This window comes from Lithobates pipiens, unplaced genomic scaffold (assembly GCF_037356315.1).
Source record: "Lithobates pipiens isolate NorthernLeopardFrog02 unplaced genomic scaffold, aLitPip1_a1.2 Scaffold_8, whole genome shotgun sequence".
Taxonomy (NCBI): domain Eukaryota; kingdom Metazoa; phylum Chordata; class Amphibia; order Anura; family Ranidae; genus Lithobates; species Lithobates pipiens.
The window spans coordinates 84,504,173-84,525,636 of record NW_027507903.1 but is presented as its reverse complement, the minus strand read 5'-3'; the positions used below and the strand labels follow the sequence as shown (position 1 = coordinate 84,525,636).

General features: G+C 45.6%; 1 protein-coding gene across 1 annotated transcript in view; it reads right to left on the bottom strand.

Moving 5' to 3' along the window:
- Positions 1 to 3,984: 3,984 nt before the first annotated feature.
- Positions 3,985 to 21,464, bottom strand: part of LOC143963466 (gamma-tubulin complex component 4-like) — a 185,296-nt gene continuing 167,816 nt past the window's right edge. Inside the window, exons 15-16 of the mRNA XM_077473100.1 lie at positions 19,818 to 20,028; positions 3,985 to 4,991 (exon numbers count right to left, since the gene is read on the bottom strand). Of these exons, the coding sequence (XP_077329226.1) occupies positions 4,767 to 4,991; positions 19,818 to 20,028 (436 nt within the window). The 3' untranslated portion in view covers positions 3,985 to 4,766. The remainder of the gene's footprint in view (positions 4,992 to 19,817; positions 20,029 to 21,464) is intronic.

The following is a 21,464-nucleotide window of genomic DNA, read 5'->3' as shown; positions in this document are numbered from 1 at the left end:
CAGAAAACTGTTGCAATTACAAACATTTAGGCATTCTCATGTTAATTTCTTTAACTTGTATTGGTATGACACAAAGAAGTGGAGAAACAAAAAGACACATTTCATGCAAAACTCCAAAAACTGACTGGACAAAATTATTGGCACCCTCAATTTAATATTTTGTAGCACACCCCTTGGAAAAAAAAAACTGAAATCAATCACTTCATGTAACCATTAATGAGTTTCTTACACCTCTCTACTGGAATTTTGGACTACTCTTCTTTCGCCAACTGCTCCAGGTCTCTCAGATTGGAAGGGTTCCTTTTCCCAAATGGCGTTTTGAGATCTCTCCACAGGTGGTCTCTATCAGTGGTTCTCAACCCCGTCTTCAAGTACCCCAACAGGCCATGTTTTGGGAATTTCACTTAGATAAAATAGCTGTCCACAATACCAAGCCTCTGACTTGGATTAAGGCCCGATTCAAAACTATGCATTTTTTAGTGCAGTTTCAGTTTTGCAGAAACACACTACAGTCCATTTAACTTGGTTTTCTATGGGTCACGATCACATCTGTGCATTTTATGGAAAGGTCCATGGACTTTTTTCTGGTTTTTGGTTCCATAGACTTCGATGAAAAACGTGTATTGAAAAATGCAAAATGCACCTGGAATATGCAAACTGCAACCTGCATAAGTGTGAATCAGGCCTTAAAGCACCTGTGCACGATAAAGAAAAACCTGCAAACATGGCCTGTTGGGGCACTCGAGGACAGAGTTGAGAACCACTGCTCTATGGGATTTATATCTGGACTCATTACCAAGAATTACTTCATTGTACAAATCGAAACATCAGGGAAGGCTTGCATTAACCAGCTGGGGACAATAGACATGCAAAAATGCAAAATACACAGGGAGTGTGTAGTACGCCTTGCCCTTCTGTCCCACTGCTGCTTCCCTCCGCAGACCTCGCACTTGTCCATAGTCTAGGCACAGGTGCACTTTAACCAACTGCCTACCCCATATTTACTGCGGCAGGTTGGCTCTATTGCCGGGAAATCACATACCTGTATGTCATTTTGTGCAATAGCCACTGGGGCAGAGCACGATCGTGCTGATCGGACACAGAGAATGCCAATCAGCGGGTCCAGCGATGTCTGCCTGCCACCCGCAATCATTCCTGGGAGAGGCAGAATGGCAATCTGCATATAGGAAACAAGGCAGATCACCGTTTTTTGTTTATAGCGCAAAAAATAAAAACCACAGAGGTGATCAAATACCACCTAAAAAAAGCTATATTTGTGGGAAAAAAGGACATCAATTTTATTTAGGTTCAGTTTTGTACGGCCACGCAATTGTCAGTTAAAGTAACGCAGTACCGTATTGCACAAAATAGCCTGGTTATTAAGAGGGTAAAACCTTCCAGGGCAGAAGTGGTTAAAGCATTCTTATACTATTCACATATAATTTGTTGTGAACACTAAAGTCGTATATTCAAAATTTTACATCCAAAAATATTTATTAAAGTGTACAGATTTTAAAACTTATAAAAATAACAAATAACGTGGCAGTTAAAAATTAAACAAAAAAGCCATTAATACAAGGAATACAGACAATGCATTCAATTAATTTAAGCCAATAATATTCGTAAAATGTGCATATAGTTGTTTAATACCAAAAATAAGTCAGCAAATTTAAATAATCAATCAGTAACTTAAAGCATAACTACACTGCATCTAAGCACCACAAACACTATTTAAATTCATTTTCATTATTGAAAAGCAAAAATTATCCTTCCATCCATGTCTCCATTCTTTATTATGCTGAGAAATCACTTAGCATTTCTGGCTGTGGCCATCTTGAGTAAGGGCAGATTCATGTAGCATTTACTTCCTGGAATCCATCAGCCCTTAGCTCAGACATGCAGGCAGGCAGGTGGTGTGCTGACAAAACCCCTGCCACCCTGCTGAAGACTCGTGGGATGCAGGATATCATTTGTCTGGGCATGGAAACCAGGAAATAACCAAAGAAATGTAAAAAAAAAAAAAATAAGTATATGTCTTCCCATACATTTGCTAATGATAGCAGCATAAAAATTCACATTAAGTGAACTTGGCCTGGCTTAAAAAATGCACTTGGAAAAGAATGCCCATTCACATGCAAGAAAAAAAACAAAAAACAAAAACCTATTGATGCCTGCACATACCGTATTTATTGCCGTATAACACACACCCCCAACTTTAAGGGCACTTTAACAGGCCCCTGTAGAGGACACAGACCCCTTTCCCTGCACATCACACAGCCCCCTTTCATTATAAACCCCCTCCCTGCACTCCCAGGAGACCCCCCCAGCATACTCTACAGTTGAGAAAACATCACTGTCAGTCCCTTCTCATACACGGCTTCTCCTGTGTCACAGTCATTGTAAATTGGAGCTTCTAAATACCTCAATTAATGGCGCTCTATTGTGGACCCAGTCATGTGACTGCTCTCCTCAGCTGCTTCATTGACGGTCACATGACCCCTTCTCCAAGCAAAAGCTACACTTGAAAGAGGAGGAGAGTGGCCAGAACAAGTGGCATTAAGTGAGGCATTAGAGGCTTTGATTTACATGGAGAGTGACACATAAGGAGCGGTGTAAGAGAAGGGGCTGTCAGTAATGTTTTCTTAACTGTAAAGTATGGCAGCACTGTCCCAGGGCCAGGAGAGATGGGGCATCCAGCTTGACACCCCCCAAAATTCCCTTGCAAAGTGAACCAAGTATTTGCCTTAAGTAAGTAAACTCCAATTTCTTCATACAAGGCTGGTGTTCTGTCAAAAACTGTCCAGCCATTGGATAGTGTCTGCCCCGTACTGCGCAGGCGCAGCGCTTGCGCAGTACAGAGGAGAAGAAGGAGTCCAGGTGCAAGCCCCACCATCCAAGTGGACATACGTTAGGACATAGTAACAGGGCTTTGCTCACCACGCTTCGGGCACAGCCAGGCTTTTCTCGCCACGCTTCGGGTACAGCCTCGCTTTGCTCTGATATTTTTTATTCTAACTCTGTCCACTTGGATGGTGGGGCTTGAACCTCAGCCTCAATGTGAATGTGAGACAATACTGAAAAGGGTACATCCACACAAAAGAAAAAAAAAAAAAACTTTTTTTAAATTTGCAATTTCAGTTACCATAGTTTTATTGTAGAAATGTATATTTCAGACTTTAAAAATTAGGAGAGCACCGGGATGAAAATCATTACCAGCCCAAACATCTAGTGCTTTGCCCATCCAAAAGCATTACTGCATACAAAAGTTTGCTTTAAATTTTCAGGCTTTTTTTTTTCTTCAAGAAAACATTGCAAAAAGTCAACAATGCGTGAATTGCAAATACCCACAGCATACAATCATACGTAAGAACCCTATAAACTAACCCGCATACAGTACACCGAAACCAACTGGCTACCCAGAGTAACTGCTCTTTGCATTGTCCTGCTATGCAGGAACAATGTGCACCCCGTTACTTCTTGAACGTGGACCTGAATGTAGTTATGTCATAGATAATAAAATGATTACCGACCTCAGGTGCAGTATACATCAACCTTTATCTGCATGCACATACATATCTGTACACATACACTTTTTTGTATGAAAGGTCTGTTTTCCTGTAATGTATACATGTAAACAATTATTAAAATAATTATCCTTTTGTAAAACGGGTCATAAACATATATACATAAGACCAGTCAGGAAACTGTTGTGTTGATATCCGTGCAGAACACCACAGAATCTGCTCTGTAGATTGAAAGCCACAGTCCATCTGTTAATCTTCTCATGAAAATTAAGAATGGCCTCATGGAATAACAATTTAGAAAGTAAATTTACATTATGCACCATCATCCCAATTATATATGGAAAGAATTTTTTGGAAATTCTGGTCTCCGGCCAGAAACATCAAAAGAAAATGCGAGCAGGGGGGACTATTGCGGTGCACATTCAACAATTATATAAATTAAAAGAACAAGAGAAAAAAGTGAATAAGAAGGATTTCATCGTTTATTAAAAATAAAAACATTTTGCAATGCAGCATATCAATAACTCATGGTGAAGATGTAGTATTTCGACTAGTTTCGCCTTTCGGCTTCTTCAGGAAATACATGTATCTAGAGATATATACATAAATCACAATTAGATCAATAAAACTGTATGAAATAACCTTCAATGACAACACAGAAAAAAAATGGAGAAAAGAACAATTGTACAATACATATCAAAGTTTGGCAGAGTCTTTCCCAAACGCCTTGGTCCCAGGGTGACTCAGACATACCGGGGAAAAGTCTCCCCCGGCGACTGGGAGGGGTATTAACCCCGACACAAGCCGATATCTAAATCTATGGAGACATTGGTATTAAACTTCATTAATTTAAAAAAAAAAGAGAAGAAATAACCCCGAGGCCTTTCACAAGTAGTGACCCTGTGTGAGATACAGGTGTATTATCACAAATGGATGTTTGTGAAAGATGTTCAAAGAGAGGGTGATAGGGACCATGTGTAACAATACCCAGTGGGAAAAAAGCCAACGAGTGAAGGATGTTAGGGAAGTGAAGGTAAGGATGAAAAACAGAATCACGAGAAAAAAAAGAAGAAGAAGAAGAAGAAGAAAGGGAACAAGGTGAAAATACATCACAAAAGAGTTTGATGAAAAAAAAAAAAAAAAGGTAAGGATGAAGTCCACCGTGAACTCCTGCTCGCATTTTCTTTTGATGTTTCTGGCCGGAGACCAGAATTTCCAAAAAATTCTTTCCTGTTAATCTTCTCAGTCAAGGCCCTCCTCCTCCTCATCACTCTGATCCTGGTACTTCATGTAGGAATCTCCTTCAGGGTTATAAAGTTCCATCTTCTCCTCATCCCCAAGGCCCTCCTCCTCCTCATCACTCTGATCCTGGTATTTCATGTAGGAATCTCCTTCAGGGTTATAAGGTTCCATCTTAATATTGAGCTTCTCAAATAGTCTTTCAGCTGCAAACTTGGCCTGTTTTTCCTGAAAGATAGAAAAATATTACAATAATCAACCCAAACCCAATTTGATCACTTTTGAAATTTAGTAACCTTGTTGCCATTATTTCCCTTTCCCAGAGTCCTAACTTACCACACATCAATCATAAACTGGCAGCTTAAAGTGATGGAAAAATCTTTTTTTTTTTTTTTTTTTTTGTTAACTACTTTTACTCCCTTAATGACCAGCCATTTGTGATACGGCACTGCGTTACTTTAACGGACATTTGCGTGGTCATTCGACACTGTACCCAAATAAAATTGATGTTCTTTTTTTCCCCCAGAAATAGAACTCTCTTTTGGTGGTATTTGATCACCTCCACATTTTTTTTTAAGCTATAAAAGAAAAAGGGACTGTTTAACAAAAAAAAAAAAAAAAAAAAGTGTGTATATATATATATATATATATATATATATATATATATATATATATATATATATATATATATATAAAAAATATATATTTATGGTCGGAGTCCTCCGCTGTAAGAGATATGAAAGAACACAAACACGTCACAAGACTAACAACATAAAATAGACCTGAGTTGTGCCCTTGGTCTGCTGTAAGGTAAGCCCTGGTGAGCTGGGCGGTGAGCCCTGCTCTGCTGGGCGATATGCCAAGAGAAGGCCGCATACCTTAAGAAAGTAAATGGATATTTCTGTAGAGAAACGTGTTTTAAGTGAAGTACTCTGAGAAGGGAAATGGGTGGGTGGGTACCTTGCACTGGAACCGACACAGACCGTTGTGGGTGGTCTGATTATATACCCTCCGGGCTCCTCCCATAATTACGGGCCACCATACTGGCCCTCTTATTTATGGTCGGAGCCCTTCGCTGTAAGAGATATGAAGGAACACAAACACGTCACAAGACTAACAACATAAAATAGACCTGAGTTGTGCCCTTGGTCTGCTGTAAGGTAAGCCCTGGTGAGCTGGGCGGTGAGCCCTGCTCTGCTGGGTGATATGCCAAGAGAAGGCCGCAAAAGATTTGGTGTAGGGAGGTAATTATTAATTTATGTACAACAAGACACTACGGGGCAAAGTTTCTGAAGGCTCAGGACATTTCCACTTGTGGATTGAAGATGTATCGAGTAAAGCAGGTGGATTCCCGCCTGCCCATCTTTGATCGCGTGGACTGGGACCCCGTTTCGTGAGGCTGCTGATGCTGCTCCAATGCGAAAGAATGTCCAAGAAAATGACCAAGGTCCTGGCCTAATTTGCTCAAAAGGAACCTGACGTGACTAATGAACTGGTTGCTGCCTGGGGTACTAATCGAGAACGGTAGTAATGGGCTGTCCTGCGAGGGATCAAACATATGGGCCAAAAATTGATCTAGGATGGACACGGGGCACCAGGCTTTCAGAGTTTGGAAAGGTTTTATGTCAACCCCTGGACCGGACTATTGTGTTTTGGACACGCTGAGGAGCAAGATGAAGTCTGATGGTGTGTGAGGTGGTGTCTACGTAACACTTTACAACTGGGATGGTGACAGTATTCACTGGGGCGTAAGAAGCTGTAGAAAGCCAGGTAGATGGCTGCTTGAAGGACCAGGCTGAATTTAGCCAAAAGGGGAATGTGACAGGATGAAAGACATGTCTCGGAATATGGCGCTGGTGATGGGTAGCCGTTTGATACTGATTTGGGGTCATTGCCTGTGAATACCACACAACATGGTCTTGACCGTATGGGCGGCGAACAAGACGGTTTGTTAGGATCTCATAAGGGGATGAAATACTGGATGTCAGCTGAGTGGGGTCTTAGGTATTGTGTGACAATGCCAACTGTGTGCGGTGGCATAATATGAAGACCAGGATGTGATGGAGAACTCTTGGTATTGCTCTGGGGTTTGAGGCTAGTAACCTGACATAGAACCTCTAGGCTGCCCGGTAGGCCTTCAGGGTGTTGTGAGATAATGAAAGATTAATAAGGCAGGTAGCATCGTGAAAGTGTTGTTTGAATCCGAGGTTAGCTACGACCAGTGTGGGATAAGAGACATGGTCGGGTCGGTTCCAGGTTCCTGCAAAAAACAACGAAGCAAAGTTAACGGGTAGTGCGTCGGCCAGATTATTGCGTTTGTCTGGGATGTGGACGCATAGGACGTTAGATTGGTGCTGTGGGGATAGTGGCACCAGCCTGCACAGGAAGGCCACAATGGCCAGCTACTAGGACCTCCTTTATTTATAATACTGGCTGTAGCTTGGTTGTCTGTGGCGAACGTCACTGTTTGTCCTGCCCAGTTGTTGCACCAGACTTGAGCTGCTGCGACAATGGGGTAGAGGTCGAACAAAGAGGAGGACTAACTGAACCCAGGAATCAAGAGGATTTCTGACGGCTATGGCCCTATAAACCCAATTTGGCCAAAATTGAGGCGAGGACCTGTGAAGGCTGCGGTGACCATGACTACCTGAGATGAAGAGAGAGATGCTGAGGGAATACACATTGGCATGCCATTCCAATTTGTGAGAAAAATCGACTCTCATGGGCAGATCTGCTATAGCTGGCACATCTTAATTTAAGTATTTAGTCAGGGTCTTTGCCTGGAAGAGAAACACTAAAAGATGGGAGGTAAAAGATCCCCTTGAGTCTGGCTGCTGCCTTGGCTGAAAATGAGCAGTGATAGTCAAAGGATGGGCACCCTGCGTACTTGTGACCTGCTGCGTGCAGATACGGGTCCTATTCTACCCTCCTGTTGGGGTTGCTCTGCCTAGCATGTCTCTGACTGTCCCCAAGGCCCGCACAAACTCTGTGACAGTGAGCTTGCGATTAAGTAAAGGGTCTCTGGCCTTCAGGATGACGGAGACATCTCCCCGCGAATATGATTTGTTCTAGGCCAAGTTGTGTACTGCTATGAGGAGGGATGCTAAGTTAACGTCGTTGTCATCCAAGATGTCCTCCTAGATGCCCTGCTAGGACAAGGTGTGCAGGGAAGACGATGGTGCAGAAGTTGGGTGTATCTGTAAGTGAAGGTACGGGAATGACGGTGGTGACTGGAGCTGGTAGGGGCACGGCTAGGCGTACCTCCAGGGCTGTCACTCTGCTTGGACTTCGGTGACTGCTGCTGACAGTGTGGTTACCCAGGAGTGCAGCTGAGTAGTCGCAAAGAAGATAGACTGAAGTGGTGCCTGGAAGGGCTGCCACTGGCGGTGGAAACAGTAGCCTAAAGGCTTGGTTTCCTAGCTACAGCAGGGTAGGATTTACTCCTGCGACACCGTTCTGCTATGAGTTTATTTTATTATTTTTTTTTTTTTTATTATTATTATTCTTTTTTTTTTTTTTAATTGGTCCAAGCTTTTGTGAGACTGTAAACCGCCGCTTGCTGAGCCCGTAAAGGGTGATGGCAGGGCTGAGGCAAATTCCTCACTGTCTGCCTGCGACATGGTGTCAACTAAAAGCAAGGGAGGGGTGTGTATGTTTGAGGTAAGTTGCAAAGGTAGGAGGGGATAGTTGCGTTGGGTAGATAAGATGAAAGGCGGAAGGAAACAAGAATAGGACAAGGAATGACAGCCATAGTGACAGTTGGTTTGCGCTTGAGCGCTGTTGAGTGTGACTTTAGAAAACTCAAAAGAATGCGTAACAACCGAGGTGAGCCAGGAGGTGACTGGCTAGGTAACCGATAGCTCGGGTGTCAGTCTGTGCTCGGCACAGACTAATGAACCAGATCGCCCCAGGGCGGACTGGAGTGGGTAGCTGAAGTCTGTTATACTAAGTAGGAATGTTGCGATCTGTAGTTAATTGACGTGGATTCGGTCTACTAATGCTTGCACTGCCAGCAAGTATGGAGATTAGGCGACCTTGTCTGCGTATTGAAGGCTTGTGCTTCGAAAACAGAGTGAAGTGCACAGAAGTATGTGACAGTTGCTAACGCCTCAGGAGCAGGTCAAATTCTGTATGTGAAGTAAAAATATGTAGTGAAAGAGTGTTTAAGAGAAAGGGGGAATCCCATTGAACTACACACCTAACTTTATGCACTAGTTGTGAAGTCGACTGGTTGGAGGCGAGAACTGAGTTGACCGGGAGCCTGTAGTAAGGTGACATGAGAATTTCGTTTTGACAATGGGGATTGCAAAGAGCTGTTTGGGGCAAAGCTGGCCCCCTGGTGAAGATGCAAGCCCTCGACAATGGGTTTTTTTTTTTTTTTTGGAAGATACTGTCCAAACCTGGTGCAGGGTGGACTAACTGGCCTAAAAGGGGAAAGCGACAGAGAAAACGATGAGCAGCCGTGTTGCTGCTGGAGACGATGAGTGGCAGTTTGAGCCATTTGCTGAAATGCTTGCAGCGATTGCAAGGAAGCGGCCTTATTTGAATTATAAATTGAATTATGAGGTGAGAATGAATGAATGAATGAATGAGGTGAACAGCTGTGTTGCTACTGGAGACGATGAGTGGCCGTATTAAGCCATTGCAAGAAAGCAGCTTTATTTGAATCTATAAATTTAATTATAAGTGTGTAGGAATGAGGAGAGCAGCCGTTTTGCTACTAGAGATGAGTGGCCATATTGAGCCATTGCATCGATGCTCGCAGCGATTGCAAGGAAGCAGCTTTATTTGAAAGGTGAAAGCAATGTTTTGCGGATTTATAAGTGTGTAGGTATGAGGTGAACAGCAGTGTTGCTACTGGAGACGATTGGCTGTTTTGAGCCAAATGCAGAAAGACTTGCAGCAATTGCAAGAACGCAGCTTTGTTGAAAGGCGAAAGAAAGGTTATAGAGGAAATGTGATTATGTAGGAATGACCGTGCGCAATACTGAGCAAATTGGTGGAGAGAATTGTGTACGATCATGTATGGATAGACTGAGAAGGTCAAATGTAAGTACTGCTGAATTCGTACAGTCGATGTGACTAGTTTGAACTGGGCTATAGTTATGGAATAGTCTGCGAAAGATTTGACTCATTTGAGTCAGTGATGCAACAGGATTCGGCTTGGTTGCATTTGGCAAGGACTGGAATCGTTGCGCCGATGCTGCGACTAGACTCAAATCCTCCGTAGATGCGACTGAGAGGCTCGTATATGGGATCCGACCGTATCGCTGAGGATATGGCTGGGTTCGGATTGATTGAATTGTGATGGTGGTTGAAGGGGCTGGGGATTGTCAATGATCCGAAACATAGAAGCGAAGTTGCGACTAGATTCGAAACGGCCGTAGATGCGAGGTGACTACAGGGCTCGTATGACAGATCTGACCGTATTGCCGATGATATGGCTGGGTTCGAATCAACTAAATGGTGATGACGGTTGAAGGGGCTTGTGACTGCCGAGGATCCGAAACATAGAAGCGAAGTTGCGACTAGATTTCGAATCGGCCGTAGATGCGAGGTGAGTAAGGGGCTTGAATGTCGGATTTGACCGCATCGACCGTGAAGTGATCGGCTCGAGTAAACTCGCGTTGGGTAGAAAGGATGAAATACATGAAAGATGACATAGACTTATGGTGGCGTAAGTGCGACTTTGCAAAACGAACATGATAAACGAACATGATAAGGTAACTATTGGAGTTTAGAAGAGCGGTAACAACAAAGTCCTACCTGCGACAGCGAGTGTGTAGCGGTCCGAGCGTGGGACAATCGATGAAGATATACGACCGATCTCGAAGGTACAACTATGTGGACATGCAGTGAGTTGGCAGAGTCGGCCTCTGCAATGCATTCGACACGAATCAGCTCAAAAATGTATGAGATGAATCTGATATAAATTGGCAGTAAGGAGTATCTGATACGAATTGGTTGTAGAGTGTATGCCATTCCTTACTGTGAAACCAAACACCTATCAACCACCCATCCCCCCCAGGCTAGTCAAGTGCAGGAAAGACATCAGGTGGGTTTAATTACACCCCAATCAGCCACAGAAACCCATACAAACAATACCTGTTTATCTCAAAAAAGGATGAGAACAGTGAATTTTATAACCAGTGAAGCCTATGGCGAGTGATATTGGAGAACGACCGACAGCGAATTTACGAATGTACTACGCCTGTGCCGAACAATGTCGGGACATGAGTGTCAACAACTCAGAGGTAGGTTTTGCGAAAGGGGTGCAGGATAGTAAGCATGATAAGTCGCAAGTTTGCACATGACATGAAAAGATTTGGATACTACTTATCTGCGACCATGAGCGGGAACCGCCGACGAAGACCACGAATGAAGAAGCCGAAGTGCACCTACGATTGGACGCACGGATAGACGACCGTGAGGGAGCTGAGAAGAGTCGGCACCTTGATGTGCAGTACCTTGCACTGGAACCGACACAGACCGTTGTGGGTGGTCTGATTATATACCCTCCGGGCTCCTCCCATAATTACGGGCCACCATACTGGCCCTCTTATATATATATATTATTTTTTTTCTTCTTTATCACTTTAGGCCAATATGTATTCTTCTATGTTTTTGGTAAAAAAAAAAAAAAAAAACCCAATAAGCGTATATTGATTGGTTTGCACAAAAGTTATCGTATCTACAAACTATGGGATATTTTTATTACATTTTTTTACCAGTAACGGCGGCGATCAGCAATGTTTAGTGGGACTGCGGCATTGCAGTGGACACTTTTGAAACTTTTTGGGGAACCAGTGACATTATTACAGTGATCAGTGCTAAAATAAAAACGGTCAAGATTTAATAGAGCTGTGTCCGTCAATGACCAAAAAGAAAAAATAGGATTGTTGTACTCACCGTAAAATCCTTTTCTCTGGAGTTCATTGACAGACACAGCTCCATTAAATCTTGACCATAGGGTTATCACGTCACCTTCAGGAGAGGACTAGGCAGAACATGTAATACATGTGAAAACAACGGAACTGTACAGTTCCGCCCAGGGGGCGGTCCCTCTGGCTACAGCCCCTCAGCCTGCTTCCTGTAGCTCAGTACGTCAACAAGCAGTATAATGTAAAATATTAAGAGGGGAGGGTGCCGTGTCCATCAATGAACTCCAGAGAAAAGGATTTTACAGCGAGTACAAAAATCCTATTTTTTCTTTCGGTCATTGACGGACACAGCTCTATTAAATCTTGACCGTAAGGACGCCCCCAAGCAGTGTCAGAATGAGGGGTAGAAACAGAAAACATAAATTCACCCATAGCCAGAGGCGCTCCTCAATGGAGGAGTTGCCATCTGAAACGACTGCATCAGAACTTGCGGCCAACGTATGCATCAGAATGCGTTTACAACCAAAATGCAACTTTCTCTAACATGAAGAGAGAGTGTAAATTGCAACGATTACATGGCCGCCTGCAAAACTTTGCAGCCAAAACAAGCATCTGCAGATGCGCACACATCAACTTTGTAGAACTTTTTGAAAGTGTAAACGGATGACCAAGTTGCCACCTTACACACCTGGGAGACAGACGCTTGATGTCGGAAAGCCCAGGAGGTGCCAATTGCCCTGGCGGAATAGGCCGTGATAGTAAAGTGGGGCACCTGCCCCTTCAAGGCATAAGCCTGGACCACGATCTGTCTGATCCACAGTGAAATGGTGGTCGACGAGACCGCCAGCCCTTTTTCGGACCAGCCACCAAAAAAAACAGAGTCTGACTTCTGGAAGGGAGCCGTGGCAGACAGATATACCCTTAGGGCCCGGACCACGTCCAGGGAATGGAGGGCCACCTCCTTAGGATGTGTCGGCTTAGGACACGGGGATGGTAGCACAATGTCCTCATTGAGATGAAAAGCTCAAACCACCTTTGGAAGAAAAGAAGGTTGCAGACGCAACATCACCTTATCCTTGTGGAAAACCAGATATGGCAACTTGCAAGACAAGGCCGCCAACTCAGAAACCCTCCTGGCAGATGTAATAGCCACTAGAAAGACTACTTTTTGAGAAAGAGTCAATAAGGGAATTTCCCTGATGTTCTCAAACGGCGGTTTCTGAAGCACCAAGCAAGTTCAGATCCCACGGAGGTAGGGGCGGTCGCACCGGAGGGACTACATGCCAAACCCCTTGCACAAAAGGTGCTTACCAATGAGTGAGATGCCAGGGGTCGTTGGAAAAAAACAGCCAAGGCTGATATCTGTCCCTTGATGGTGCTTAAAGCCAGTTTCTGGTGCACTCCTTGCTGTAAGAACAGCAGGATTCTGAAAATGGAATAGGCACGCGGACGACACCCCATCTCCTCACACATGGAGAAATAAGCCTTCCATGTACAATGGTATATCTTCCGAGAAGAAGATTTTTGTGCCCTCAGCATAGTGGAGATTACCGAGTCTGACAGACCTTGGTTCCTTAGCACCTGGCTTTAAACAGCCATGCTGTTAAAAACCAGAGACGGTAAAGCAGGATGGAGTATCGGACCTTGTGACAGAAGGTCTTCTCGCATCGGCAACCACCAAGGAGCATCCGCCACCAGGCATACTAGGTCAGCATACCAGGGCTGCCGGGGCCAATCTGGGGCGATCACTATCACTGGAACCCCCCCTCGGCCTCCACTCTGATGCAGAAGCAGATGTGGCAACAGTTTGAGCAGAAGGAAGGCGTAAATCAGCCGGTACTGCTCCCATGGAGCCACCAACGTGTCTGACGCGTCCGCCCAAGGATCTCTTGAATTGCACACGAATCTCGGCACCTTCTGATTGAGATGGGAGGCCAGAAGATCCACGTCTGGTGTGCCCCACCGCAGGCACAGTAGCCTGAACACCTCTGGATGCAACGCCCATTCTTCTGGGTCCAGCATCTGGCAACTTAGATAGTCCGCCTGCCAGTTCTCCACTCCCAGAATGTAAATGGCCGACAGGGCCGGTACATGTCGCTCTGCCCACCGAAGTATGTGAGCGACCTCCCGTGCAGCAGCTGAGTTTCTTGTTCCTTCTTGGTGATTGATGAATGCCACCGCAGTGGCGTTGTCTGATTGGATCCTGAATGGACGCCCTTGCAGTCTCATCGACCATGTGATCAATCTTAGCTCGAGCAGATTGATCGGCAACTTGGATTCCTCCATCGACCAAAGGCCCTGAGTCAACTGAACCCCCATCACTCCACCCCAGCCGGATAGGCTGGTGTCCATTGTGATCACAGTCTATTTCAGAGGCAGGAACGACTTCCCGGACTGAAGCACCGGGGACCTCAGCCACCAGATCAGTGAATCTCTTACTAACTGGCTCACCTGGATCTGTCGAACCAGGGACAACGGAGATTTGTCCCACTTTGTCAAAATCTCCTTCTGCAGAACTCTGGTGTGGAACTGGGCATATGGTACTGCCGCGAAGCGACATCCACTTGCGATTCATCAGCAGTTTTACCGCGGCTCTGAAAGTCTGCAGCTTGTCTGAAGGGAGAAAAGCCCTCACTTCCCTGGAGTCCAGCAACAAGCCTAGGTACTCCAAACGTTGGGTCGGTACTACCACCAACTTCTTTAGATTTAACAGCCACCCAAATTCTTGCAGGGTCTGCATGGAGATCGCCACATCCTCTTCTAATTCTGATGCGGAAGATGCTCTCAGGAGAAGATAGTCTAGATATCCCATGATCGCAATCCCACATTGCCACAGCAACGCCAAAACTGGAGCCAATACCTTGGTAAAGACTTGGGGGGCTAATGCCAAACCAAAAGGGAGAGCCACAAACTGATGGTGGGCTTCCCCGACTGCAAACCGCAGAAACTTTTGATGCTGGAGGCATATGGGTATGTGCAGGTACGTATTCTGGATGTCCAAGGGTGCCAGGGAGTCCCCTTGATGGAGTGCAGTGACTACTGAGCGAACTAATTCCATTCTGAATCTATGTACTTTTACAAAGTGATTGAGGGCTTTTAGATCCAAGATCAGACGTATCCCTTCCTTCTTGGGAACTACAAACAGGTTTGAGTAGAACCCCTGGAAACGTTCTGATTCCGGAACAGGTACAATCACCCCGCAGAAATGGGTATGCTGAAGGGGAAGAATCTGTTTTGCGGCCAAGAGAGAAACTCTATTTTGTAGCCGTGGGAAGCTGTGAGATCCCATTGGTCAGACAGTCGAGAGGAGCACCGGGCTGCAAACTCCCGAAGGCAACTCCCCACCCGAGTCATGGGTGGGGGCAAACCTTCATGCGGTAGCACATTTGTTTGCAGGCTTGTTAGGCTTTACAGTTCCAGGGATGTTTCTGTCCTTCCGTGGTCGTCCTGTGGGGCTGGGGATGTTTAGCCGAAGCTCCTAGGCGGACGAAAAAGCCGTTTGTGAGCGGAACAAGAGGGCCCTTGCCTACGGCGTGGCTCCTTAGCCTTCTTGGCCTGTGGGAGTAGAGTACTCTTACTACCTGTGGCATTCTTAATAATGTCATCCAAGAAGGCCCCAAAGAACCGGTAGTGAAGGAAGGGAAGATCCGTCAGGGCTTTTTTGGATGCCTGGTCAGCAGACTAGCATTTCAACCAAATCAGGCGCCTCAGCAACACTGCTGACTCTGAAGTCCTGGATAACAGAGGGAGAATATCCAGGACCGCGTCATAAACGTACTTAAGGCCTTGCACTAATTGGTCTGCTAGTGCGGATACCAGTACTGGTCGCACAGCTGACCCCACAACCGTAAACAAGGAACGAGCTCCTGCTTTGGCCTTCCTGTCCATGGGATCCTTAAATGCAGGAATCCCCTCTACCGGGATTGTGGTTACTTTGTTTAACCGGGATACTGGGGGCTACCAGAGAAGCCGACCATTTTTTGAGAAGGCTCTCCTCAAAAGGGGTAATGAACCGCCATGTAATTGGGTACCAAAATGGTCCGTTGCGGGCGACCCCATTCCTTGTAAATGAACTTGTCAAAACAAGTCAGATACGGGAACACGTTAAGTGAACGGGCTGCCTTATGGGACCCAAAAGGGACCGCTACCTCCGCAGAGGAATCTGCTGGCTCCTGAATCTTCAGGGTATCACGCGCAGCTGCGATAAGTGCTCCAACAAGCACTTTGTCACGCACGGACCCAGACGGGGACTCATCCTCACTGTCTGAATGGTCCTGGTTAGCGCTATCTGAAATGAAAGAGCAGAGGTCACCAGCCTCAGCGGGGCCCGAGTCTGCATCAGAGCTCTCCGCAGAGGACGGTGGGGCAGGGGACGTTTTTTAGCACCTTTGCGTCCACGCACCGCCTCCATCTTGGCAACGAACGAATTGAGCACCGCCGACAAGGTGTCCAAGGGCACTGCGTAGTCCGCAGGTGACCCGTTGCAATTGCCTGGATTTCTGGGGAAGAAAGACCAGTTTCTGAAGCATTGCTGACCCTACCCTGTCTGCCACCTAAAGGGGACTTAGGACAGTGACAGTCCCACCCTCCTTACTGCTGCTGGCTGAGGGGCTCTTTCCCGCAGGACTTACCACCCTGAGGGGTTCTGCGCTATCCAGCAGGTAGTGTCTGTAGTCGCTGTTGCCTCCCAGGTGCAGAGGAATCAGCTCGGTGGAAGCAGCTGCTAATGGCACTGAAACCGCTATGTAGTGTGCTCAGGCTCAAAGAAAATGACCACCCAGCATCAAGCATAAGGACATAAAACACAGGGAAAATGGCCACCAGAGCACATGCTGCCGCTAGAGAACACTAAAAAAACGTGTTCAGGCTTCCAGAAAATGGCAGCTGACATCCAGTATAAAGACAAATCACAGGGAAAATGGCCGCCGAAGCCCAGGAGAGCATGCCTTCTCTTGCCCACACGTAAGATGGTCGCTGTATGCAAAAGCCATGAGGGATAGAGAGAAAAAATGGCGGTGAAACAGTGCTGCACAGGACACAAACACAGTCTCACAGGCATCTCCAGGGACATGAAAAACAGGACACATCCAGCCAGAGCCCCTGCACAGACACACACACACCGCTCTGCAGCATCCCCCAAAGGTGGGGGGGGAGGGACAGGGAGAGAAGAGAGGGAGGTGAGGGACCCCAAATTAACCTCCCAGGGAATGCTCACCTGCTCAGCCCCACTGAGGCGGGGAGAGCTGTACTTACCAGTCCTGAAGAGCTTGGAGACATTCCATTACAGACCTACTCACTGATCAGTACAGGGTGGCTGCTGGCCTGGCACACTGACGCAGACATCAGTAGCCCGTTCATATGTGTGCCCCGGAGCATAAAAGCTCACCGACCACCGCTGAAGCTGAGGTTTCGTCGTGGCCGACCCAGCGCAGAGCTCTGGCCTGCACGCGCTCGATGGCCAGGCTGGGGAGACTACAAGGATAAGGGTATCCAGCCTGTCACCCAGCTGGCTGTTGATAGCAGATCACAGGATCTATCATCTTGCGCAAAAAGCCAAGCTTCTGCAGAAACCCCCGCCAAAAAAAAAAAAAAGGACCGATGGGCCTGTCAGGGTTCCTAGGTCCTCCTTATTCACTAGGCAAGATAAAACTGATAACTGGATGGCAGGCTGGAGGGTTGTTGCCTAGGGGACCGCCCCCTGGGCAAAACTGGAGAGTTCTGTGTGTTACATAACATGTAATGCCTAGTATTCTCCTAAAGGTGGCGTAATAACCCAATGGCTAAGAGGAGCTGTGTCGGTCGGTGAATATAAGAGAAATAGGATTTTTATAACAGCTTATCTGTAAAATCCTTTTCTTTGAAATACATCATGGGACACAGAGCCATAGTAGTTACTATGTGGGTTATAAGCCACCTTCCGGTAATGGACACTTGCACACCCCAAGACAAAAAGTGAACTCCCTATATAACCCCTCCCACTACTGAGAGTACCTCAGGTTTGTAGCTAAGCAATATACGTGTATACCAAAGATGGGGGGGACCTCTGTGTCCCGTGATGTACTTCAAAGAAAAAGGATTTTACAGGTAAGCTGTTATAACAATCCTGTTTTCTTATCGTACAACACGGGACACAGAGCCATAGTAGTTACTATGTGGGATGTTCCATAGCAATGCCAACTGACGGGAGGGAGGCTACAAAAAAGTAGGGCATTAGGAGACTTGAGGACACATACTGCAGCCTGCAGTACACTGCGACCAAAGTCAATATCCTCATGACCTTTTACATTGATTTGATAGAATCTGGTAAATGTATGGGCTGAAGACCAAGTTGTGGCCTTGCAGATCTGAGCCATGGAGGCTTGGTGATGCACTGCCCAAGAAGCACTTACAGTCCTGGTGGAGGGCGCTTTAACATGAAAAAAGAGGAATTTTCCTCTTTTGACCATAAGCTTGAATAATCACTTGACGAATCCATTTGGAAATAGTATATATTGATGCCATCTGTCCTGTTTTAGGACCTTCTGGCAATACAAACAAAACATCTGTTTTGCGAATCTGAGCGGTCTCCTTTAAATATACCTTGACCGCTCACTACATCATAGGAATGTGGTGACTTCTCTTCCCTAGTTCGAGGTTCTGGGAAAAAAAGAAGGCAGAACAATACCCTGGTTTAAATGAAAACCTGTCACTACCTTTGGTAGGAATTCAGGATGAGGCAGCAATACCACTTCATCCTTATGAATAATCAAATACGGCTCTTTACAAGAAAGAGCCGCCAATTCTGATACCTTTCTGGCAGAGGATATGGCAACCAAAAAGATTATCTTTCTCGTCAAAAGAACCAGGGGAATATCCTATATAGGCTCAAAAGACTGTTTCTGTAAAGCTGATAAGACTAAATTCAAATCTCAAGGGTTCAGGGGTGTCCTGAAAGGAGGATTAATCCAAGTTACCCTTGCATAAAGCTACGAACCAGAGAGTGAGAAGCAAGAGGCTGTTGAAACAATACTGATAAGGCCGAGACTTGGCCCTTGATAGTACTCAAAGCCAGCTTAATTTCCAGTCCCATCTACAGGAATGCAAGGATCCTACCTATGACATACTTTCTGGGGTGCCAACCCCTGGATCCACACCAGGAGACATATGCCTTCCAGACTCTTTAGGACTCTGGAGGCCAGCTTCCTAGCATTAACCAAAGTAGACACTACTGAAGCTTCCTGCCCGGCTCCCCTCCCGACACCCATGGAACCCAGAAGAATGCATTTCGAGATGGGGGAAGCCCCGGGAGTAGAGGGTGGGGGAGAGACCGCTTCAGGCAGCCCTCCCCCCTCAGTCTTTCGAGGGGGAACCCGCCTGCCGGTACCGCATGTGCCCCGCCGCCCTTTACCCGTGGGGGCGAAGGGGGCTTGGAAGCATTGAGCCCGGGCGCCCGAGAGGGGGCATCCGGCAAAGCACCCGGAAAATCAAGGCCGGGGAGGGATGGCGGTGGCCTACATCAATCACCAAGGGGGCACGAATAGATGGTTGGGGGCTGCACGCGGAGGAAAATAATGAATTTAATACATCTTGGAATAAGGCTGTAACATAACAAAATGTGAAAAAAGTGAAGTGCTGTGAATGCTTTCCAGATGCACTGTAAATGTCCCCTTGTATAGTGTACTGACACCCTTGACTGTGAACACAAATATAATTCACACAAAACAAAAACCATAAAAACAGAACAGTTAAGATTTATGGTGCCTAGAACAGAGGAAAACATTTATAAATCCTGTATAATAATTGTAAAGGAGTATTGCACAGCACATGGTGAGGGAGAGGATCTACAGGCATAATACATAGCGTGCAAAATAAAAGACCTTGGGGGATATTTACTAAAACTGGAGCATTCAGAATCTGGTGCAGCTGTGCATGGTAATCAGTCAGTTTCTAACTTTAGCTTGTTCATTTAAGCTTTCACAATAAAACAAACATGGAAGCCGATTGGTTTCTATGCAGAACTATCAGATTTTGCACTCTCCAGTTTTAGTAAATCATTCTCCTTGTCTAATGCGGCATATTATCAAGTACACTAGCAACTTATCTTCCGTTTGATATACATATGTGGTTGCTTTAACATAATGTGCCTGGCGTTCCTATACTTTCCATTGGAAAGAAAAAAAACAAAAAAACGTACCTCATAACTCTTTTTCTGTTCTATCTGTAGAGTCAGGGATTCCTCGAGAGGTATTTGCAGGGCTGGTAAGTAATGGAGTGGTGGAAGTCTAGCTGCAGTGATGTCATCCGGATGTTTCCTGTCCTGAGTTCTTCTCTCTTCCGCAGACAGCCTAAGTGCCCTCTCTCCTAGTGACTGATTGGTGGTTGAGGAATTGGAGTTCGATGGCAACCTGAAAATAAATATTATAATTGCTTGGCTGACCAATATACTTAATGGCTTTCTGTGAAAGATGAAAATATCTCTAATTAAAATGTATGAGCTTTAATGAAAATATACCGTAGATCACACAGCTCAATGTGCTCATTAAAGCTACCTGGCTTTCTGAAACAAAAATCCACTCTGATAAATGAGGCCCCCCATCCTTGAAAAACAGAGAAGAGCAGCTATATGGTCACACGTCAAATACATTTCTTCTTTTAAGTTCCAAAGCCTTAAAGCCGACCTGTCGGTAACTTTACAAGTCTGCAAAAATAAATTCCTAACCACAAAATAAAAACAGCCTTTCAGCTCTAGTCAAATGGCATAGAGAGAGTCCGCCAAGGTTGGCCTAAATATAATCTTCATCACTCAGCTGCAGGCTGGAGAAAGCATTTCTTTACTCAAACTAATTTTTCTGTACCCTACACAGAAATGCTGTGAACTACCTCCACAAATGTCACTTCATTTTTCTGTAACCTGGAGTTTGCCTTCTAAAACCACAGTCCAACCTATATGGATGTTTTACTGTCAAATGATATTTAAAACCACATTTACTTTTATATCTTTCAGGTACAGCAAGATCTCTACACCTGATCCCCCCCACTGCCTCCATCTGTCACAGTGTTAGAAGACCACAAAGCTTGTTTACATCAGCAGCAATGGGCAGCATTTCTTTATGCAGCCCCAACGCTAGAAAAACGTAGATTGCTTTATCTCTTAGTTACGTTAATACATGCATTTCAGACTGAATTGTTTCTTTACAGCTTTTGTCTAAGGCCACTTTAATATTAAACTGGCTTTTTACTTTGAGTCAATAACAATGGCAACAGGAATTTATTATCCTCTTCCTTATTTTTTTTAATAGAGGTTCAACAGTTACATTTAACCACTAGATATCCGCGCTATAGCCGAACGACGGCTACAGCGCGGACCTGCTTTGCTGGGAAAACATCTATTGACGTCGTCCCGTGCACGCGCGGTGCGCTCTGTGATAGGCGAGTCTACGAGACTCGTCTGATCACGGATCTGAGCAAGGGGTCGATCCTGACCCCTTACTACGTGATCAGCTGTCAGCCAATGACAGCTGATCATGTGACAAAACAGAGCCGGTAATCGGCTATTTTTCCTCCTCATGCTGACAGCACGAGGAGAGAAAAAAAAAAAAGCCGATCACCGGCGGCCGTGATCGGGACATCAGTCCCGATCACGGCCAACTTATCAGTGCCCACCTGCCCCCTGCCAGTATCAGCCAGTTATTAATAAAAGTGCCACATAGTGCCATACATCAGTGCCCACAGTGCCATACATCAGTGCCCACAGTGCCACCTATCAGTGCCCACAGTGCCACCTATCAGTGCCCACAATCTGCCTCAACAGTGCTGCACCTCAGTGCCACATATCCATGCC